This window comes from Pezoporus flaviventris, unplaced genomic scaffold (genome assembly GCF_033815535.1).
Source record: "Pezoporus flaviventris isolate CSIRO_AGI_PZ_B2104156 unplaced genomic scaffold, CSIRO_AGI_Pfla_v1 ptg000007l, whole genome shotgun sequence".
NCBI classification, from domain to species: domain Eukaryota; kingdom Metazoa; phylum Chordata; class Aves; order Psittaciformes; family Psittacidae; genus Pezoporus; species Pezoporus flaviventris.
This window is the reverse complement of record NW_026892555.1, coordinates 34,145,545-34,170,153: the sequence shown is the minus strand read 5'-3', so window position 1 is coordinate 34,170,153 and position 24,609 is coordinate 34,145,545. Positions and strand designations below refer to the sequence as shown.

The 24,609-nt window shown below is 37.1% G+C and overlaps 1 protein-coding gene across 6 annotated transcripts in view; it reads left to right on the top strand.

Moving 5' to 3' along the window:
• Positions 1-23,241, top strand: part of CUNH8orf34 (chromosome unknown C8orf34 homolog) — a 161,586-nt gene extending 138,345 nt beyond the window's left edge. For 2 of the 6 annotated variants that reach the window (XM_061448321.1, XM_061448315.1), the window contains 4 exons: positions 1,165-1,285; positions 6,600-7,093; positions 12,355-12,463; positions 14,687-16,560. In XM_061448321.1, coding sequence (XP_061304305.1) covers positions 1,165-1,285; positions 6,600-7,093; positions 12,355-12,463; positions 14,687-14,703 — 741 coding nt within the window. In that variant the 3' untranslated portion in view covers positions 14,704-16,560. Of the gene's footprint in view, positions 1-1,164; positions 1,286-6,599; positions 7,094-12,354; positions 12,464-14,686; positions 16,561-21,774 lie in introns of those variants that run through there. The other 4 variants (XM_061448320.1, XM_061448318.1, XM_061448317.1 and 1 more) reach the window with 4 other exon arrangements.
• The last annotated feature ends 1,368 nt before the right edge of the window (positions 23,242-24,609 follow it).

Sequence of the window (24,609 nt, the reverse complement as noted above, 5' to 3'; positions counted from 1 at the left end):
CATGAAATTGTACATTCAAAAGGATTAATCCTTTTAAAGTACCACCTTGTTCAGAAGCTATCAGCAGCCGCCCACATGTCTGCAGGTGCTACAGTTCCAGCCTGGCACGCTGTGGAGCAGCAGAGCCCTGTATGCTTTCTGTGATCGGGTCACCAGTTTGGGTCTCCCTTCTCTGCTCAATCATTCTTCTCCATGAAATTATGTCAGCTTAATGTCTTTGAATCCATGCCCCCTCTCTAAATTTGTTTGATATTTACTGAAAGATTAAAAAATCAGAAAGAGATGAATGACAGTGAGACCATTGCATAAGTCTTGCTTCTTCAGGAAATCAAAAAAAAACCCATTAGACTATTGATGAAATGTTTTAGTGAGGCAATATTGTATGATTTACTTCAGATAGGCTGTTAAAAATGCTTTAGTTAATGTTTTTGCTTGTTTTTATGACCAAGTCTTGCATACTCAGACATATATTTTTTTTGTGTATCTGTCTCAAGCATTAAAAAAATTATTAAGTTTATGTCATAGTATATTTTAAAATAATTTCCTGAAACTGTATTGAGTGGATTCCAGAAAATGAAGATGATTTTGAATACCACAGCATCCAATAATGAAGTATCTGGGGAGGTGGTCTGTTTGCTGGCATCCCTTCCAAACTGCTGTGTCACCTGGATGATTTAGTTGCTGTTCCTGAAAGGGATACTTCTTGCAGTGATAAAAAAGCACTGGCAATTTTGATTAGGAAATTCTGTGATATTCCCAGAAGTGCTGCTTTGCAAAGATATGGTGCCAAATGTTATGGTAATTTAAAGTAAATGCAACCCCCACTAAGTAACTGGAACTGCGCAGAATGTAAATCATTGAAGAATTTGTCCTGTTATGTTGTCTCAGCATGGAACAAAAGCTTGTGTAAAGGTATATATTTGAATTACTTTAGAACTGTTGATTTTAAGTAATGCCTCTGATTTATGTTATTTAAGGTAAGACAGGATATTTTGTAACATTTTGCATAAAATGTTATGTATTCTACATAAAAAGCACCAGATTCACTCTTCTTAAAAAAAAAAGACAAAATGTATTGGTTTTGTTTTTTTTTCTTTTATTGCTTCACATGTAAACGAGAAACTAGATTAAAGGTATTCCCTTTTCCTTTTTTTTCTGTTTAAGTCTCATACGGTTTGGACCCTGGATGCCATGGTTGCCAGACCAGGGGGTTCCCCAAGGCAGAAACTCTTAAAGGATGCCTTAGCAGCAAAAGAACTTCAGACCATGGAAAAACACCTAGCTGGTATGTATGATAGCAACGGATTGTAAAACACCTATCAGTACTCAGCCAGCTAGCTTTGCCAGTATTATAGATGAAGAAAAAAATGATCTGTCTCTCATGTTGATGAAAACAGATAAAAACTTTAAACTTCTTCTTTTTTCATTGAGGAGAAAGAGCACAGTTATGTTTGTAGATATAATGATCTTTGCTGTAATTACAGTAAATACAGTAATTAACCAGTAATTAAGCTGTGTTAAATATAGTGCAGTCTGACAGCTCAGTACTGCACCTATTTATTTGTTTTCACATTTCACCAAGGCTTACGTAATAAGGAAGATGCTTTACCTACAGTTAAGAAACCTTTAGAAAAGGCTGCAGTGAGCCTTTAGCTTGAGAACAGATTGCTTTGCATTGAAAGCTTACCTTGTTCATGAGACCTCTAGCTCAGTGAAGTCTGTTAACTTGCATGCAGTGGAACATCTGCAACATCTTTGATGGGGCAACCATTTCTAAAAAGTCATACAAGCCCCCCATTTTTTTTTGGTGAAAATATGTTTCAGAGCTCTGTAAAAATTAATGAGGGATATCCTAGGATTTATTGCATTTGTTTTTATTTGTAATCAATATTTGCTATCTTCAGCTTTAGTTTTAAGGTCCTGTATTAATGCATGTTGTTTGTCATTGTTCTGGTTTTAGCTGCAACAGTTATTTTTCTCTTCCCTAGTAGCTGGTGCAGTGCTTGTTTGGCTTTAGTCTGAGAGCAGTGCTGATAGCACACTGATGTTTTAGTTGTTGCTGAGCAGCACTTGTCCCCATCAAGGACTTTTCAGTCTCTCATGCTCTGCCAGTGAAGAGGGGCACAAGAAGCTGAGAGGAAGCAAAGACAGGACACCTGACCCTAACTAGCCAAAGGGGCACTCCATACCACAGCATGTAATGGCTGGTATAGAGACTGTGGGAGAGTTACTCATAAAGCCCAGATCACTGCTGGGGTCGGGCTGGGTATCGGTCAGTGGGTGGTGAGCAATTGCATTATGTGTCACTTGTGTTTATTGTTTTTAACCCTTTCCCATTTTAGTTTTATATTCTCTCCCCTTGTTATTTCTCTTACCATTATCATTATTATTAGTAGTAGTATTTTTATATTATACTTTGCTCTAATCTCAACACATGGGGTTTACATTCTTTCAGTTCTCTGCCCCAGCCCACCCAGAGAGGGGGTGGGAAAGGAGGGGTGAGCAAACAGCTGTGTGGTTCTGAGTTACCAGCTGGGCTTAAACCACTACAGTCGCATGGTGAAATCTGGGTTTCGTAGGCCAAGTATATGAAAAGTAATGCAGAACTGGAACATGAAGACAGCATATGTAAAGTGGAGGGAGAAATGAAATTTACCTGACCTGAATCTAAATTCAGGTCACTTAGAGAGTGAGATAGGGAACTTAACCACTTTCAGTGTGATTTTCTAAAAGACTTTGGACATTAATCCTATCAATAGTACTGGAGCGAAAGGCTTGGGAGTTGTATCCTCTTTAGGAGAGGAACAGCTGTTGTACTTCTGCCTAGGGGCTGCTGGAGCTGAAGTCAAAGCAGAAGAGAAATCTGTGAACACATTTAAGGAAGATCTTCAGAAAAAAATTTCCTTGCAGTGGAACAACAACTAAAATTTATTCTGTCTGCAAATGCAGATGTTTTTAGATGTTTTTGTTTCTGACAACAGAAACAGGGTTTTTTTTGACAGGTTCAAGTCACTGTGACTATTAAAGTCACTGCCAAACTAGATTGAAATTCCATGGTCCCTGTCTCCAAGTTGGAACTTCCAGGAAGCTCTAGTGAGAACCAGGAAACCAGCAGGCCAAGCTGTTTTCATCAGGTTTCTGCGGTACAGCAGGGACCTAAGTACCACAGGGGCCTCTGCCACTGAAGTAGCACTTACCTTCCTTTGCGTTGCTGCAGTTGTCACCCAGGAGAGGTCTGGTGAAGAACTCCCTACTTTCATTTATGTCCTAACTGGTCACATTTCCATGGTTGTTCTTGTATGCAGTGTGTTCTGAAAGATGCAGTCCCTTTAGATCTCCCTTGACATAGCTGACAGTAATAACTACCATATTCCAGGATATGGAATTTTAAATACTTAATTGACCGTAAGCTACATTCACTTAGTCTCTGCAATTCAGCCTGTTGTTTTGTGACCTACAAGGTCTTCTCTCACACATCAATGCTGCTGTTGTCGTTTGACTTCGGGCACATTATTTCAGTAATGCTGTAACATGGGGTTCAGTCGTTCTACCATTCAGTAATTTTTGTCTGCCTGAGAAATTTACAAGAAAGCAGCCCAGTTATTAGACTTTGGACTCTTTTATTCCTAATAATTCATGTCCTATTATAGCACTAGTGCTGCTTGAGACAATTATTCTCCTCACAGACAAGCATAACATAATTTTCATGAAAAATCAGCTCAGAAGACCTCAGATAATAATGCCGTGGTTTTGCTTAACCTTATTTGTCTCATACATTTGCAAAAGTTCAAGTGTCTCTGATATCAGCAAGTCTCTTGTTTAAGTTCTCTTACCAAGTGCACTGGAACCTATTAATTCTACTGAAATGACTGCCTATCCAGGCATTTAGGTGCCTGAATTATGATTTGGATTACTTGTGTAATGATGAAATGTAGTCTCCTGTCTCAGATACATCTTCTTAAGGAGCCTGGCTTTCTCTTAAGGTATACATGCTGGATAAAATTTATTCCTAACATAAGGAGCAATTTGGTGCCTGTGCCTAAACTGGGGACTAGCACCAATTGCCAGCAACAGCCTCAGTACAAAATCAGGTATTGAAGAAATTAGTTTTCTTTTCCTTCTCTACATATGGTTTTTAATACTTCTGTCTAAGATCCAGCCTCCTGTGTTACTGTGGCTGCTTTATATCACACACAAGGTGTGGATATATTTTTTTTGGTAGTTAATTCCAGTATCTTCTAATTTGGTTTGTTGCACTGATTCTGGGGTCATTGGATAATTCTGGAATATGTTTTATCACAAGAAGAGCTGTTAAATACATAAACAGTTTATAAGTACCTTAATGAATCACATCCTTGTACTGGTATTCCTGATATGAAAGTAAAATGCCTTTGTGTTGCTCTGTTGTCTGCATTTTGTTTTCCTTTAAATCACATTAACAAGGGATTTAAGAAATCCCAAGTTGTAATTCAATTCTGGTATTTACTATGTATCAGATAATACTGTAAAGGTATTCTTTCTGGTTGAAAAGCTGATACTGAAGCAAAATCAAATAGAGGATGTGTGCTGAATAAAATTGAATAATTATGCTATGGAAACGTTGATTTTATGTGGAGAAATGATTAGGAGAGTTGGTTTATCTTTGGGCTTGATTACTATATGGAATTATGAAAACATGAGCCAAAATAAAATGTTTATTTAACTCTTATGAAATCATTCAATATTCATGTAATTTCTTAGCATACTGAATCATCATGAGAAACTTAAAGGTCTGTAATTTTGGAAAGAGATAGGCTAAGCTGAATATTTAAAAGAACATATTCCTCATTGGGTTTAAATCAGATAACCAATATTGTAAATTATTGGCCCTTGAATATTTGCCAGACATCTTACAAGTTCCAAAGTGATGTGTATTGATTTTTTTTAAAAGCATAATGGAGGAGTACTTCAAGACATAATTATTTCAAAATGAAAATAATTTTAAGAGGTCAGCAAGGTAACAATTAGAAATGTTCTTAACTATGTGCTAGAAACAATGACTGTGTTCTGAAATTTGCTAGCAGCAAAGCACTTAATCTTTAAAGAGTTGAGAGACACTTTTATCTGAGGCTTTCACAACTATTTCAGTTTTACCAGCTTTTCTAGTGATAGTAATTGAAAAGTGCAGAACGTCTTGTATTAGACTGATAACATGAAATTCACATAACTTGTTTTCCTGCTTTAAAGATGTTATTGTAATAACCATTATATTTATAATCTTATAACAAGAAATTAGTATATCATTCATTATACAATGATATATAATGTTATATAATGATATAATGATGAATAATAATATAGTAAATAATGTTATTGTTATTTATTATAACAAATACATTATGATTTTTCTAATAAAAATTATGAAAAATAAGTTAATTTTACATACAGCATTCTTTTATACCTACTGGCAAACACAAGTGAAAGAAAATCTGATTTTCCAACATGCAATTTAAATCTGACGCTTTTAGGACTTTTAGAACCTGAAATTATTGTTATCAAAATAAAAAGGAAATGCTTATTTTACATAAACTCACATACCAGGAGTTTAAATCAGCAGAGGCTGGCTGATTTAGAGCTTCTGTGTCTGTGACTTTGCAGTTTAATGGGAAATGGCATTGCTTTTCTTACAATAACCAACTGTCCCTATCAAAACCAAGTTACAGTAAAGTACGTGCCAGCGAGAGTGAAAATTGATAGCAATTGTGTAAGATAAAATGAACTTGAGTAAACTGTTCCTTAAGTTTGACATTTTTACTTGTGAGGACTTTCAGTGTGTTAGCAATGGTAACCTAAATTCCAGCTTCCCTCACCTAACTGTTGGATGTGTCTGATTTAATTCATTAGAAGCATTATTACGATTTAAATGAATTCAAAAGACACTTTTCATCACTAGGCCTGATCTGTTCTTTTTTTGAATAGGATTTTATTCCTTATGGCTATGTGAGGGGTAAGGACTGGACCTCCAAATGGTCTATAGCTTTTCTCCTTGGATTCTAAATGTTCCACCTGCTGTGGCACTGACTGCAAGCCTGAGCACAAAACTCAGATTCAAATGGGATCACAGATCCAGACTTGGAAGAGTTCTAGGGGTTATTTCCCCCAGAGTTGTGGTTGGGAAATAGACAGCAATGGCTGAAGCAAAAGTCTTGCCTGGAACCAGTTTTGGATTACTCTTCACTGCAGCTGAGGATGGCAAATTTAGCTCACTCCTTCGTCTTGGTTTGTTACTAATGAGAAACAGCAAATGCCACAGAGAGAAACTGCGCAAAAGCCACAGAGAGAGAACTTTGAAGAAATGAGTGGGATTTCTGAGTGGTAATATTTTGTTTCTGTGGGATAGCTGTGTTTGCAATAAATGAAATATAAATAAACTTCAAGCAAATGCTTGTCAAACATTTGAACTACTCTAATGCCTTATGTTTTATTCTAATGCCTTATTCTATGCATAACTTCAGATTGCCACTTATATTGGAGAAAATCATTACAGATTTTAAATCAGAGAGAAACAGAAAGTGAGTTTATTTCATTATTTTCTTTTTTGGTTTTGTGTGTGTCCACAGATATTGAGAAGGACCTAGCACTGTGGGAAGAAGCAAGGCTCTCAAGAAGCCCTAGTATCCAGCATCATAGTTTAGTTACATCTGACCGTCAAGGCAATCTTCAAGCTACACAGGTCCAAAATCCAAGGCCTCAGGTGCCAACTCAGATGGGGAAGAGCATTCAGCTCCAAGGAAACAAATCACCACCACTGCCCACTAACAGCAGAACGCAGGTCTCCAGTGTTGCAAACAGCAGGCCTCCAACGCCTGGTGCACAAACCAACAGGCCATCAACTCCAGGGAACAGACCTGTGACCCCAAATAGCTTGCTGTCACGGCCTCTTACCCCTAGCAACCAAGGAAGTAGGGAAGGCATCATTAGTATGCAAAGAAGCAGATCTTTGACGTCTAAGAGCCAAATGGGGAGGACCCTCAGCGCTGCTTCAGGGCTTTCAGTGCAAATGAGTGGAGACATTGTTGGAACTGTCACTACTCAGAGAAGCAGTTTATCAGAAGTAAGATTTTCAATTTAATGTTTTTGCTATGTTTAGAAGCTGTTACAACATGAAGACTAGGTTGTGTTTTATGTTGAAGTAACATCAGTGTACCTAATGTAACTTACTACTCTGAAAAGAACTTGGAAATATTAAGAGAAAATTAGCAAGGAAATGCTGCTCATCTTTGAGAGGTACAGATTAGAGAATGTCAGGGTATTACAGGAATCATACTGAAACACGCCCCTCAAATCTTCAATAAGTTCTGTAGGGTTTTGCCTGTAAAATGTGTAACAGTTGTATTAGCCTTACAGTTTCTAAGAGGTGTTTACCTCTGGAATATTAAACAACTTTATCTCAACTTTATGATTCCAGGGTATTTTTTCCTGCATCATTGGCAGTGCATAATATTTCCTTGGTTTGCTTTTTTTCTGTCATTTTTTTGGACACGTTGGAATGATTAGTTAGGCATTGCTGAGTGAACAAATTTTCTGAAACACAAAACTGAAGTGCAATGAGAAAATGTCCAATATCATGAAATCATGGTCTAGTACTATATTCATGTTAACTAGGCTGATTCAGAGCATATAAACTTCCTGTCCCATATTAATCACTTTTACAGGATTAGTCTTTAAAACAAGACAAAAAGTTAAAGTACCTTGTCAATTTTGAGTGGTATTCTCCTCTGCTACGTTTAGCTGCCTTAAAGATAACTTTAGCATGTAGGCAGTGGAAAGAAAAGCACCTGTGAATGAACAGCCCTTCTGTCTGTCTTAGCTACATGCCTTACAAAGGTGAGTTTCTTCTCAGGAAATGCCAGTCCTTCTGTACTGACTTGAGAAGGACATGTATGTGTAGATTGCTTATTTTTTCATGGTGGATTAAGTTGGTTCCCACCATTTATTACCAATGTCTTTGCAATCCATTTGTCAAAGCCTGGAGAGTTTTTTCCAAGACTGAAAAAAATATCATACTTTTAGATAATTGTTTCTAAGAGATATAATTTGTTCTAAAATTCTGTGGGGTATAACACTTCAACCAATGTGTTATCAGTCTAATGACTTCTTAAAAAATTTAAAAGATGTTGTTTCTAGTAACATTGCTTAGAGATACTTATAGGAAAATTAGAGATTTGATACTTGGTATAATCTTGCAATTAAGTATGTGGCCACCATTACTTAGTATGAAAGGAAGGAAATGAGGCACAGGTAACTAAAATTGAAGAATATGTGGAGGAAATCTGACTTAAATTTGGTGGTGAAAAAAAAAATCCTCATTTTGCTGTTTGAATGGCAGTGCACTAATCCCATCGCTCAAGCTACTTCTTCACCTAGAACTGGATATCCAACTTAAAGACATGAGGACTGAAGGTGACTACAGTTCTGTTGAAAGTATCTTCACTGACAGTTGATACATTTTCAAACCTGAAGTTTTCCATGGAAAAAAAATATTTAATTGTAACACATTTCTTTCTTGACAAACTGAACCTCTTTGTCTCCTGTTTTGAGTGTGTGTTTGTGTGTGGGAATTTTTCTCATGTACCAGAAAATGAGAATTGAAATTCATTTTAAACTAAAAATGTTCAAAAGAAATGAACGGTTTCGTTGTTTCCTGCAAAATACTTTGCTCCTATTTTTCTTTCTTTCTTTTTAAGCAGTCCTGCTCTTAACTGGTCCATAGTCATATGATGCCAACTAAAATTATTGTATAGACTCCTGAAAGTGCCGTGTAATGAGCACTGCTTCTACACCAAGGGACATCCAGTCTGTCCATCACTTCTGATCTTTCCTGTAACGAGGCAGGCAATTAAAAATGCTTTCTTTCACAGCCTTTCTGTAGTTATAGTAATATTAACAATGAATCCCATTTAATTTGCTGTGAATTATTACTTCTGTTTGCCAAATCCCAAGCTTTGCTAATAGCTCTTATTAGTATCTTAATAGCTCTTATTAATAGCTCTTATTAGTATAACAGTGTCCTGTTATACTTTTATATGTGTATATTTATGTCTCAGGAACTTTAAGAAAAGAGCAATATTATTACCTTGGTTTACAGTTAGAGTAGCATGTCCAGTTTCGTCCAACAAGCCCACTGTAAAGCTGGTGTTAAATCTCATCATTTCTATCCAGGGTCTTATCCTCTGTGATAAATTCTTTTCTTTCCTTTTGCTCACTGGGTACAATAGTATGGTGGCTGCTAGTGACCCAGCTCAAACCCTATTTATCCTTTCCTGACAAGCACATGTGACCTTTGACTTAATGGAAACTCATCTTCGGACTAGTTCTGCTTCCAAGTGGAAAACTGCTAATATGACACATTCATACAAAAGACCTTCCTCTGCCAAGTTGTAAAGGTCCTCAGATGTCAGAAAGTAGCTGATGGAGGTCTGGCCGATCTGCTGCTCCCAGCCTCATCTTTGGAGTTTATACTAGAAGCTCTGGGAGGTGTTTTAAGCTATCCTTTCCCACTGAAGTTTCTGATCACTTAGAAAAGTGGGTTCAGACAGAACATACTTAAGAAATATCTCTGTCCAGTGACATTTTCTTGCTGTGTTAGAGGTGTCCCCTATTTGTGGCCATGTGATTTCATTTTCTTGTGTCACAGTTTCTCTCTGACAGTGGCGAAAAATTTTAAAAAGTCAGAGGTGGCCTGAGATAGGAGAAGGACAAGAAAGTTCTTACTTTGTACTTTGCCAGATCACAAGCACATAAAACTCGAGGCTGATACTGTAAATGATTTTGCAACTTTCATTGTAGGCTTTGTGTCCTCTTCCCATTTAAAACAAGGAAAAGTAAAAAAAGGGAAATTGTCTTTATTCTTCTTAGCCTTATGATGTGGACTGGGAATTTCCACTAGATGTGAAAGCACTGGTTGTCTCACCAAACATAGACAAGATACTATGATAAGATTTTGCAAATAATTCTGCTTCCTTACTCTTAGGTAGTGGTAATGGAATTAACCAGTACAAATTTGATACATATTTGATGAGAATAAGTCAGTTGAAAAGGATGTCGTTGCTGGCTATGAGGAGCATGTTTTACCATAAGGAGCTTGAATTAAAGAATTCAGAATCTGCATGGGTTTACACAGCGTGCTGTCACTTTTTTATTTACCAGGAATTTTAAAGTCTCTCTCAATGCCTTATGTATGTTTCCTAATTTGTAATGTGTTTCACACTAACATAATAAGTCTAAAATACAAAAATGTTACTGATAAATACAATTCAGAGTTGTCCTTAAGTTTTAGTGAAGTTTATGCTGTAACTCAGGGTAGTTTAATCTTGTTTTAGTACAATCTTAAATAATTTGGCAAGTACTTAACATATCAGCTGTTAAGAATGTTTAGGGGTTTTTAATGCTCGAGTCTTAAAAATGATTGTGATTTTGTGGATAAGTTTCTGCCCCTTGGCACACATAATATTGCAAAGTTCTAACAGATGTGTTTTATTATCTGCTTTGTTCAAGACTGAATGGAATTATAGCGAAGAAATGCTACCTAGAGAAATAGTTTTATTATCTCTATAAAACTAATAAATCAGGGTTCCAAATCCTTTGGCAGAAATACCTCTATGCATTACCTTGTCCTTTGGTGTTTTGCATAAATTGACAAAGGAATGTTGAATTCTGCTTATCTCTTTAGGATGGATTCCATTAAAGTGATACAATTGTGTGATAGTTATCTATAGCTGTTGAGATGAAAATACTTCTGACTCCCTTGTTTGCCATATCATTTCCTGAACACATGGAATTTTACAATCACTTTATTTATCCAGATAGTTTAAAGTGGTATTCAGTAATCTTTATTGGTCTGTCATTGTTAACAGCAGGAAATTTCAGGTTATTTTAATATAGCACTGATTAACACAAGTTTTTTCTTCTGCTTACTGGGGTACAGAACATAACTTGATGTGATGCGGACTCTCTTTTTGGTCAGATACTTCCATTCTGTTCTGCTGCCTGACTCAGCCCTTTGCCCTGTGTTTTTGTAAGATTAAAAAGTATGCTGATCAGTGTCGAGAGCCACTCTCTCCTACTGCAAGAATCCTGTTCCATGAAGCAAAACACTTCACCCAGTTCAATGCTATGGTCAGCAACCATCTCGAACACTGAGCACATGTGAAATGGCAATTCAGGCATTAAGGCCTGAAGCTCCTCCCTGAGTTGTGTTGTACCATGGCAGCAGTCTTTGTGGATTTTTTCACAGATTGCTAATAGAATCAATAATTTACTCCCAGTGAGTTAGATCTTGACTGAACAGCCTTTGGTCTCCAATAACTGTTTTAAACAAGCCTGGTTTCTGTTTATAAACCAGATAATAGCCCGACAATGAAAATTATGCTATAGTACTGTGCAATACAATTTAACTTAGAACATGTAGATTCTGGGTTTTAGCTGGTGTAAAAGAAGACAGGGCTATTACCCTTCTTTGTCTTCAGATACTTACAAGAATCTGGCCAGTAATTTTACGATATCTGGCCAATGTTTAAGTTCTCTTTTAGAGACTAGACTGCATGTTTGAACTGCTTTTGAAAATAGAATGCATTCCAGTCTTGTCTCTCACCTTGAATATTGCGAAGGAACCTGTCAAAGTACTTTGTAAGTCTGCGTGCGTGTGTGCTCACATACATATGTGTGTGTATGGAAAAATATTTTTATATACATACATATATGCATTCTGTAAAAAACAGGCAATTGTAAAACTTTTGTGAAAGAATATATTCAGCTGCATATAGATTCTTAACTCTGTAAAACATTTATATTTTGGTGCTTAGAGTTTTATGGTATCTTGGAGACAAGAGTTTCCATAGCGTTTTGCCTTCTTAGGCTTTCTCCTTCTCCAACAAATCCATAGGTTCTAAATCAAGTTTCAGGTCCTTGTTCTTACTAGATTGGAGACAGCGAAAGTTCTGACAAATCAAAGCCTTGCTTAAGCAAATTGTGCAGGACATGCCTAGGCATAGTCCAAAAACTGCAGGGACAGATGGAATATCTGCATTAAGATTTTGCTCTGTCACTGCATTTCTTAAGATATGTATATATCTGTGGCTATAGCAGATAAACAGCTAAAGAGACCTTTGTTTCTTTTTTCAGAATAGATAAATAAATAAGAAATCTGAAAAAAAAATAAATCTAGGGAGCCTGCATATCCTCTACATTCTGCTTTTATTTTACGGCAAGATATTTTTTAGTAAAGGCTTTATTGTCTCTATTTAATTGAGGCTAGAGTGCTTGCTACAATCTGCATTTATGTAGAACCATTCTCTGTCATTTTATCTAAAATAGATCTGTTTGTGGCAGGACGAATTCTTACAACAGCTTCAGCTTGCTCATCAACCTTGGATATTACCGAGTGACACAGAAAGCGAAGAAGTGGAAGCTGACCAAGACAAATGTAAGTATATTTGTTAGGACCAGATAATATGTCAAAAACCCTCAAAATTTTAAATTCTCTTTTTCATATCTTCAGATCCTGTGAAGGTGTCATGACTGCTCACAGGAGCTTTTCTTCTAAGTACCATTACTCATTTGTTTGAGGACTGAACTTCAGGGGATTGATTTACATAAGCTTTCCTGCAGTCACTGAACAATGACAAAATGATCGCAGACCACAGTTTACTTAGCTAAGTGAAACAATTTGCCCTGATATGTTAAAGTAGCTGTTCAAAAGAAGTAGCATGAAATTGAAATAGATGCTCTGTTTAGTAAATCTGTATTGACCAGCAAAAATAAATGCATCAAAAAAGCCTCAGTAGCTCTGAAAAGTAGAGCCTTCCTCCTCAGACCTATGGCTCCATTACCTCTATTTTCCTGCATTCCTTTGAATTCTTCTGTATGGAAAAAAAAAATTCTTAATCACACAAGTAATCCTTAATATCCTACATTCTTTGAAGCAGTTGTCTGATCATGAAAGCAAAGGTCAGAAGGATCATAGCCTAAATGACAGAACAAGTAACAACAAGTAACATGCTCTAAATTGCAATACATGCAAACTGTAGCAAGTTCTGTCTGCCTACGAGGTACCTGTAAATGATCTTGCTGGAAATACTACATGTTTTGCAATGTACTTGAAAAGAACAGATGATTCAGTCGGCGTGTTTACTAAACTTAATGCTTTCTTCTAAAACTGTTTTAAACAAGCAGAGTTAAGGAAAAGCCAATTTCTTCACAGAATGGAACAGTTGTGTAAGGGATTAAAGATTCATACTTTTTTAAATTGTGCCACATAAAAAAAGTAAGAGTTTTCTATTCATACACCCGTTTCACAAGTCCATATATAGCCTGGGGTTTGAATATGAAATTTCAGTTTGCACAGTGAGATACTGAAGAGCATGTGCCAATTTTTTTTCACACTAGTTCAGTGTTAAAATGAAGTTTGTGTGTAGAGCTGATTTTAATCCAAAGCCAGTAAAGTCCAATTTGACTTGTGCCTGAACCTTTCAGTTATCTGGGGTGAATCTCACCTTGAGTGGTCCAAGGGAAAGCCCAGTACCAGCCTTTTCTGCACATGTGAATTTTCCTCTTTGTTTTCTGTAATGAATTTATAATCGCCCAAATGTTGATAAGGCTGCGCACACATAGACTGGTGCTAATTATGTGATCAGGGAGACTGATGCTTCAGAACACATCAGATGCACACCATGGTTCTTTTATAGCTGCTGTACCCGAATCGCACAGGAGTGGGGACTTCTGAGCATCCAAGATCCTCTGCTATAGGATTCCAAGAATCCTGGTCAATCATTGTCACTGCCCAGTGTGACAGGGTAGTAAATTATAGATAAAAGTTTCAGTTCTACCACCAGATTAGTAGAGACAACCGATGCCTAAATAATAATTGTTTTTCCTGAATCTGATGATGCCGAGAACAAAGGAAAAGGTAGCTGTAAGCTACTGTTACTGACCAAAAGCTAAAGCATGTTATTAAGGGCATTATCCAACTGTGTCTTTAAACACTGATAGTTTTGGGGCATTGACCACCTCCTTAGGAAGCCTGTTCAGCATTTGACCACCCTCTTGGAAAGAAAATGCTTCCTAATGTCCAGTCTAAACCTCCTGTGGTTCAGCATGCTATCACTGCATCTTGGGGAGAAGAGCTAAGTGCGTCCCTCTCCACTTCCCCTCCTCAGCTGTAGAGAACACTGAGGTCATCCCTCAGCCTCCTTCTCTCCAAATTAGGCAAACCCAAAGTCCTCACCCATTCCTCATAGGACATTCCTTCCAGACCTTTCACCAGCTTTGTTGCCCTCCTCTGGGTACACTCAAGGACTTTCTCACTTTTCTTAAACTGGGGCCCAGAACTGCACACAGTATTCAAAGTGAAGCTGCACCAGTGCTGAATATGGCAGGATGATCGCCTCTTTTGCCCAGCTGGTGATGCTATGTTTGATGCACCACAGGATGTGGTTTGCCCTTTTGGCTGCCAAGACACACTGCAGACCCAAATTGAGCCTGCTGCTGACCAGCACCCCCAGATCCCTTTCTGCAGGGCTGATTTTGAGCCATTCCTCTCCCAATTTATACTTATTCCTGGCATTACTCCATCTTAGGTGCAGGATCCAGCATTTGGACTTGTTAAGTTTCATACCATTAATCGTCCAGTCCTCCAATCTCTCTGCAGTGCCTCCTGCCCCTTAAGACAGTCAACAGCACCTCCCAGTTCAGTATCATCAGCAAACTTGCTAACGATGCATTCAACTCCTGCATCCAGGTTGCTGCTTAAATAGATTGAACAGAATTGGACCTAGGATTGAGCCCTTTAGAACACTGCTGGTGACCAGTCGCCAGCCATATGTAGCTGTACTCACTATAATCCATTGAGTTCTGCCCTTCAGCCAGTTCTTCACCCAGTGCACCATGAACCCGCCCATCCCACAGTTGGAGAACTTGTTCAGAAGGATGCTGTGCAGGACAGTATCAAATGTCTTCTGAAAATTCAGATAAGCTACATGCCTTGCCTTCCCTACATCTACTAGGCATGTGCCCTTATAGTAGGATGATATCAAATTAGTTAAATAGTTCTTCCTTTTGTGAACCCACATTGACTGTGCAGTTAACCATAGTGTAGTTAACTGCTACACCCTTTATAGTAGGTCGATGTTTCTTCTAATATAACTAAAGGAGTAGAACAAAAGCAGAAATTATAGAACTGCCACTGATGGCAGAGAGAAGCTGCCAATTCCTAGTTGTAAAGTGGAGAGACAGTAAGGGGCCTAGCATACTTACTGGTGCCAGTGCTTGTAGGCAGAGCAGCTGGCAAGTTTACACATCGTTTTTCACCCTAAAGTTAATAAATCTGCGTGGATGTTGTGTGTGTGATTTAGTGTTGAGGGGGCCCAAGAGTTCATAATTTACGAGTTTGAACAGAAGAGCTGCAAAATTAATCTTTACAATAGCAACACCTGTTCTTTGACTCAGCTTTTAATAAATTATATGTGGATAATATTTACCACATTCTTTGACTACTTTGAGATAATAGCAGCCAGGTGTAAAGGTAGTTTTTGGTGGTGGGAAAACTAACAATTGAAAAAGAGAAGCTATGTGAGTCACCTTGAGTTCTTTTAAATGAATACCTGCTGGTTAGTGTTCTATAAGAAAAAAAGAATTGGGGATAACAGTTTCAACTGTAGTCAGACGTAAGAGTATAAAGAGGCTATTTTCAAAGCCAGTGGTAGCTGAAAAGAATTGGGTTCCTCTGGCATCCCAGCATCTTCCAATAAACATCATTTGCAAAACAGGTTAGACAGCACACGTTTTCTTATAGAGGTGAGATCTAAGTTCTCAGTTCTTGTAAATCAGACCTTATTTTCTAAATACTTCAGGCTCTCTGACAGCATTTTTAAAATTTATCCTTATCAGTAAGATCCAAAGATAACTAGAAGTCAATATTTTTAAAATATTTGTACAAATTGTGTCAAAATTTGAAATCAAATCAGCACTCATATAACAGAGTAGAAATGATTACAGCTTAAAAGATTTGTAATGTTACAGCAGTAAAGCAAAAATTTAAGAAGCATTGCTGATTTTTTCAGCATACTCTTTACTTCCTCCATATGTGCCTAATTAAATTTGTGGCCACGCATCAGAGAGAGAAAGATACATGTATAATTTTCATTTGAGAACAGGTCCCACAGGGACAGCTGGTTGGAAATTTCTAATGCATTGCTAGCTTCCAAGAACCTTGAAAAGACAAAGACAGTCTTTTGGTATAATTTAGCCTCCTATCTGTAGTCCCAACCTGCCCAAAAGCCTGAGTCTGCTTTCTTGGGTGCCTAACTCAAGAAGTAAACCACACAACAGGTTCCCCAGGTCTCACAGTCTTGCAGACAGAGTATCCCTACCTGCAGTCAGTCCATGTGTCAGTTGTACATGATAGGTGAATAATGTAGACTCTTAGTGAACTTGCTACTTGGTTAATACATATTAGATATATATCTCTGTGTATATACATTCCTTTGCCTTAATCTGCTTCACGCATGTCGGTTGGCATACTGAGTGGTGTGGCTACTATCACATTCTAACTTCAGCTTGCCAGTGGGAGCACTAGATGCTCACTTCTAGCTTGGCTGATCTGGGACAAGGCTTGAACTCTCAGCTGCTGACCTGTGGCAAGAACCTGAAATGTTTTGCCACTGTACATCTGTAAAGACTTTTCTAAGGTTTGCAGCGGAAGGTCTACTGCTGATATATCAAAACGTTGGGAAAAAGTGGGATTTCTACTCCATTCAGTTTTGCACTGGTCTTGCATATGTTAAAGAAGATATGTTGTCTCTCATTCTGCCTACCAGTGGTTTAGCTAGGTATTTAGCTTGAGACAGTTCTATATACATTTCAGAAATGGAATACCAGTAAGGACTGTGTTCCTGTAAACAGAAAGTCTACAAAGACCTATTGGATGGTCTTTGCTGGATGTCTTGTAACATCCATAGCTGAAGCTACACCATTTCATATGACTGCTTTTTGAGACTGAAAATGAGAGAAAACAATTTCCAAGCATGGAAACTTGCCCACTTGGGTTTAATTATTTCTAGATAGTGAAAGAAAAGTGGAAATTGATATTATTTCTTCCAGAAGTTAGATGACTGTTGTATAGTGAGGGGAGAGTTCAAATAAAGCTAAGGAAAGATGGAACAAGACTCAAGATCCCTATTTTTTAAATGGACGTACTTAAATCCAAAGTTGCCATTATCTTATACTATTATTAAGACTTTGCTCATGTCATTTTTTTTTCTATTGACTAATATTTGGTTTCTTGGAAAAGTTCACATTGAACTAAAGATTTGGGAGGAGGAGGGAATTTTCCATTGCAGTGAGGAAAAAAATTCTCAAAATTTGTTAAAGTGCAGAAAGCTGTTTTCACTATAACTTCCAAACCTAAGGGTGTCTTTTTCTGCAACTTGCATTATTATGGTAAAATTGGATTCCCAAAGACATTTAACAATAAGAAATGACACTGTAATTTAAAAAATGGTGTAGAGAATTATCAGGGCACACATTAGGTAAATTAAAGGCTGTTTTTCTAGTGGGAAGATGTAGATGAATGGGGCTCATTAGGGTCTGATAGGTTTGGATAATTGGTGGGAAGGACAAGTTGAAGTTATTAAATGATATGAATCCCCTGGTATAATGGCTACATTCCAGTAAAATGCACTTTATTATAACCAGATGAAATATATTTGAAACAAATGAAATATATCTGGCACCAGAGAAACATATCTGTCTCTGCTGCAGAAAAATGAGGCTTTGTCCTGGAAAGCAGTGACCTAATGGATTTAGAGTGATCATAGAAGATCATCTCAGTGTGAGCTCTCAGCATAATGCTGTCACAAAGGGTAGACCATTCCTTGAATGCCTAAAAAGTTAAGCAGCAAAGTAATTATTCCACATAATATCGGTAAAATACTGTGGTTTTGATGTCTTGCCATTAAGAAAGATTGGAATTACTTGAGAGATTTCAGAAGATGGTTAAAAATGACCCAGGATTTGGGAAATGCTGTTAGGACTTTGCCTCACCTAAAGGCATTCAACTAGGAACCTCAGAGATTACTTGGTATCTGTAGGTAGACATTTGAATAAAAAACATTCAGCTCATCCAACTGTGATAAAGTTTTCTGTCCTAGCAACCAGGAACCTTAAGCATTGAAAGCAAAAGTTAAGGGCAGCAATGAACATGGAGTCATTAGCATGAGGTGACAGAGCTTTCTAACTGACAGATGATAGATAATCCAGCAGGAGATTCTGTGGGCTCTATACAGGTATAGGGGAGGTCAACTTTGTGTCTATGAATATACTTATTCACATAAAGAACAGTCTGGTTGTGCAACTGAAGTTGCTTTCCTGGGCACTACATGTTAGGCATTGATAAAAATGTACATCATATAATGACCATGAGTCTACATTTTTGTCCCCCAGTTGTGTTTATTATCATAATTTAGTCCTTGGAAATCTTTTATAGGAAAATGTAGGCTGTGTCTGGATAAAATAATGGCTGTCCTTAGCAATCCAAAAATATATGCATGGGAAATATGACAGTTTGGATTAGTATTTACCATAACAAAGATATTAATAAAATACTGTTTACTGTGCTCTAGATAGTCATAGAAGTCTGTAGATTTCAAAGCACAAAATATGTTCATGCTAATTTTATCTGTGTGAATGTCTGGTATTAAATGTCAGTTTACATTCTAGAAGTGATATAAATGTTTTGCTTTTAAAAGATTTACTTTTTTAAAATTCAAAACATATTTGCAAGTGGAGTTCTGAGCTTCCAGGAAAAAAAAAAAATATTGGCTGTCCATAATTTTTTAATTCCACAGAGTTCTGTGCCTTGTATAAACCACTGTGGATAGATACCCACGTAAATACAACAGATAATCATCTATGCTCATCACTGGAAAACTGTACTAAGCTTTATTAGGATTTTATTCAAAAATAAAAATATAAACATATATTGATTTACACACACATCGCAATACAAATACTCCACTAACTGTATATTGATTTAGCAGGAGATACAGGTTGATACAAGATCTTCAATTTGAATCACAAAGTATAGTGTATGTGTTGAAACACAGGTTTTCTAGTACTGTGCTGTTAAAAGCTCAGTCTAAAAGGACATAATAAAGAATAATAAATATCTAAGAAAGTAAAGCTCTTCTCTAATATTAAAGAATTTCGGAGAATAAAATAAAGCTTTTACTGACTAACAACTGGCAAGTACTTAAGAAGTCTAACCATTATATCTAAGAAATGGGAATGCAGCCTAATTTTGTGTGTGCTGATGAAGGAACTTTAATTAAATCACTTGATTTGGTTTTGTTTATATCAGATTGATCCACCTTTGCTCTTCCAAAACACTTGCTGAGTAAAGGTACCTTGAATATAGCTCTTTGTGAAGACATGCATGAACTGATCTCTGAGTAAAAAGAATATTTTTACTCAGATAATTCAGTCCTGTGTTGCTGCTCAGCCCTGTGGCTGCCCGACATTTGTGCTGTGTGAATCAGGAGCAGCAATATCTGAATCTGAGAGTGGTGAGCTGAGACTGCTTCAGCTAGCCTTGCAACCAAAACATGCTTATGAAGCAATACTGCTCGAGTTTTAGTAAGGACAAGTGACTGTAACCCTGTGAAAATTGTGTGTGGCTGTAGAGGGGCATAACGATGACCTGTTTGACTGAGGGACTGCTGTCCAGACTTTCCAGTTAGATGGAGCTGGCCATTTCAAGTGGTACATAGTACAGAGCATTGGAAAGAGCTTTCATAGTACAGAGCATTGGAAAGAGCTAGGGAGCAAATAATTTTGATGGGCTGATGGGCTCATTCTTCTATGCCCTTCTTGGTTCCTTTGTTTGTCATGCTTGCTGAGTGCTTTCACTGCAGACCAAGAAGATCTTGCCACAAATTCTTGTGCTTTTTGTTACATTTTGTTGTCCCAGCTTTTTTCAAGAGCTATCATACCCAGTCATCTTTCACCCGTGCCTTGTGTAGTCATTTACAGCACTGAAGAAAGAGCACAAAGTCCTGAAGTACTACCAAAGCACACTGGTCATGTTTTACACCTACTTTTCACTTAATTTGTTTGAATGCAAATGACCCCATGAAGTGCAAGACCCAGGGAGCAACAAGCTAAGGGAGTACATCCTTTTGCATTAACTTAGGCCTTGAATGTTTTTTGGCTCTACAACTGCATGATTGATTCAGCAGAGGGGCCATATTGCTGCAGAAACCAGAAAAAATGTAGAATGCCTGACTGTAATCCCAGGGTGCAAAAATTACCAGGAGGTGAAGGATCTATGAAAGAAATCTCTTTTCCTTCTTTGGTTTGGTATTCTCCAAGCTCTAAACCAAATAAATTAACACTCCTTATTATCCTATTGCTGAAAATGTGTTTTACATTCTATGGTTTATTCTAAGCCAAAACCATAGAAATTCCTCTTTCATCATGAAGAGGAAGGATTTCAAATTCAAGTATGAAAAGCTCTATAATGGAAAAGGTTAAGATTTTTTGAAATAATTATGGTGACTGTTCTTGATCCTGTCAGGGAGAAAGTCCATGAATGTGGAGACTGGGGAAGAGGAAGAAGAGAGGAGGGTTGATATAGGTGACTTCTGGTAGTTTTGGTTAAGTCTTGCTTGGCAATGAGTAGTGCCAGTGTGAGTGTTACAGCAGGATCTGGGCAATGCCTATTTCTCTGTGTTTTATTTCCCTGATCTGCGAAGGAATGATAAAATGTGATAACTGACATCAAGCTATGAGATATCACCAGTTAATGTTTCGAAAATGTGTCATGAGTCTGGGCCCACATTCTAATATCTATCTGTGTTTCATTCTGGTGTGATTTCACTAAATTTGAAATGACTATAGTTTTTCAGTTATTCTCCCCAGGTAAGTCAGTGGTGGCTTCCTGCTTGTAGTAACTACTTTTAAATTATTGTAATTTCCCTTTATATTGGAGAAATCAGCTTGTCAGGGTATGACTTGTCTCACCTACCTTAGCTAGATGGAAGGGAGGGAGTCTAGTCCAAGCAATTTGTTCTCTAAAGTTAGGAGAGACACAAAGGGACCTCAGAGGACGGCTAGAGATCTGTCTTACAGGGGGACTGAGACAGGTACACTGAATCGCATCACCCTTCCAGGGTGTCCTTCGTCTCCTGCGTCCTGACCTTGGCATGTCTCCATCTCATGTCAACTGCAAGTTGATTTGTTCTTGCTAATATCATTTCTCGGCAGTCAAGAATTCCATAATGTATATTGGGTAGCATGGAATATATTTTCTGGCTGGCATCCCATTTCCTTCTGTAGCTAAGACAATCACAGTCCCTGGAGTTTTTGTGGGTAACAGTCACGAGAAGGATCTGCAAATGAAACAGGCTTATATATATTTGCTTTTCCCCCCTTATGACAAATTTTTTGCTTAAAGCTCAAACTTCGACAATACTGGAATATCTGCTAAATGAAGTGCCTCTGAGGAAAACAGTTGTTAAACATTAGGTATAAATGACAAAAAAAAATTACATATAAGGCTAATAAAGGGTAAGAACTGTTGCTAAGATTTCCTAGGCTTAATTAAGTTTTTTTGGTTTTTTTTTGATGCAGAGGTTTTCATGGTATGTACCTTTCTCTGTTGAATATCAGTACAATATCAGATATAAAGTCCAGGCTTATCACCTGGCAAAGTGAACCTTAAGGATCTTGTTCCACTTGTAGTTAATTGATTAGCTGGAGGTAATGGGAATAGCTTGTTCCTGCCAAGCTTCTTTAATCTCCCAAAGAGGGCTTGCATATTTATATGTTCAAGAGGAGTGAATAAATGTGAAGCTACTGTGCCTGATTTCCTTCAGTGTTTAAAAATGGAAAGGTAAAGGCTTCTAAGGTAACATACAGAACTTTATGCCTTCAGCTGTGTAATTATATGCGTTGTGGTGTTTATTTCTGGTTTATAACTCTGATTCTCTATCTGGATCCCTGTAATAGGTATAATATGAACGCATTATATCCTTTACAAACCCTGGGGCAGGAGGCAGGCTGTGTTATAGTCAGCAACATTTGCAAAACAATCTATTTCAATGCGCATGCGTAAATATTTGTAAAAGCTAAATTTCCATTTTGCTTTGGGGAAGGTTTTCAAAATGAACGCTATCAGAACTTAAAACATTGCTATCTCAGCTTATCTGATTCATCACAATTGCTTTTTATGTTTGATACTTTTTGAAACACTGGTCACTGATTGCAATCTCTTACTACTATTGAAAAAGAAGCAGCAGACCTCTTCCCCCCAAAAAACCCTCAGTGAATAATCAGAACAAATAATATAGCTAAAGCTGTGATTTGCTTCTGAATATTTTAGAAATAAAAATGAGTCAGGATAACTAAAATGCTGATCATTGTTGCATATTTAATTGAATTATGGAAAACTAATCAGCATTATGGAAAACTTTTACAAAATGCAAGCACAGTGAAAGATTCATTTTCCCTTTTATCCTGTTTTTGTGTACATTTAATTCTAGCCCTAACGTCTGTGTTTTTCTGTTTGATTTCACAGGTTTGTGAAATCAGTTGGATTGTTGAAGAACAATTTAATTAAAACAAAATTAAGGTGATCAAAATTACACCTGAAAATTTGCTTTAGTTTATACATAATAATTTTAAAGAAAGTTATTTTTCTAGTATCAGCAGTACATAAGTGGAACCACTCTGATATGTGGATGCTGTAATGCGCTGAATGAGAGTATTTACTGTGGTACAGTGGCCTTAGGCAAGAAGGGTAACTGTCGCCTTTTAGTATAAAGTTACTATAATGTTTTTGTTTCGTTTATACCCCTCTTATTTTGGATTGACATTTGAGAAACTAAACTCTGCCTGACCAAAATAAACTTTACCTAGAGATTTTATGTATTTTGACTTGTCTAAGGTTTTTCTACTCCATATATTTTTGTAATCTTTACCCTTTTTTAGATGAATAAACATTAAAGTATTCGCCCTAGCCAATGTCTATGTCCCATTCAGGTCTCACAGAGAACTAGCTGTTCACTCATAGTCACCTGCAGAGAGAGGTCAGAAGGGGGAGCTGGTGAAAGAGTATGCGTGTGGGTAGCAGAAACAGGTGTTGACCATGCTGCATAGCTTTTTATTGAGTTTATCTACTTTGATCTTTAAAATAAACAAAGACTGTTAAAAAGGAATGGAGCATGCATACAAAAATAAAACACCTAAAGTAATTTCATATATATGATAAACCATTAGTTACCCATATGGATTACTGAAACAAATTTGCTGTTAAACTAACTGGTGTATGCTGTGTGCTTGGAACTCTAGAAGATGCTTTTGCACAGACAACAATTGAAGGGATGTGGCAGTTGCATTTATTGATTTCATTTACTTGTTAATTCTGTCAAGTGTGTTCTCAATTTCCTTTGTCTTCAATTATGTACGCTTGGTACCTATATCTTAGACATAATGATATAATGAAATTGCTTGCAACTATTAAAAAGTACAATATAACAAACCATCTATTTGTTTTCAGAAATAAAAAATGAATTGTCTGTCATGGATATTTCATAGTGTGAACTTTTTTTGCTGTCTCACAAACACAGTGTGAAACAGAAAGTGTATGGTCTGTCTTAGTCATGAGCAAGTAAAGTGCTCATTGTGATGAGCAAGTACTTGCTATATGTATCATCCTAGTGTAGACTTCCTATATGTAAAATGTTTTGCGTACTGGTACCCCATAGGAATAGTCGCTTTAAGTTCATTTCAGGAAAGGGCTTCATTAACTTGCCATCAGTAAAGAAAATCTATTCTTCTGTGTGTGTTTCCAATATACCTGAAGACTTATTTGCATAGAGGAGAGCGTATTACTGATATGCTATATTTAGTCGGTTGTGTTCAGTAAAACATTCTTGAAACTAATATGTCCTTTTCACAGGTTTTATTCATCTTTAGTGTCCTGCATTTCATAGTTTACCTTGACACTACTGAAAAGTGAAAAGTAGATTTTAGGGTTGTTTTCTTCTTCCAGTTGCTTCACAGAACATCTGTTAAGCTCCATTTTCTTCTTCATGCCATTCTTGGGTGAAATTGTGACCATGTTTAATCCCTGGGAAAAATCTCATTTACTTCAGTGGAGCTAAGATTGCCCATGACAAGTTGAGAAAGAAATTGGTATTTGGCAGCATTGTGATTCTAGAAGTTCTTGCATGTCTAAGAGCTTGAAGACAGTTTTGGCTGAGTTGCACAGAGAGATTTGGTCAGTGGCATGGCTGGTTTTATATTTTGATTACATGCGAGGAAACACAAGACAAGCTTTATAGAGGAAAGCAGAATATTAATCCTGGTTTTGATCTTTAGAGAGAAAAAAAATAATTTGCAAATATAGTGGGTACCATCAACACTCATTAGAATGATTAATAATTTTGCAAATGTTAATTGTATGCAAGTGTCTCAAAGTGTGGTAAGATGGCTTGACTCTTGAGTGGTCCCAGTTGTAGATGCTGTGAAATCTTGGGCTCCTGAGATCCAGCTGTTCTTGTGGCTGGCCAGAAA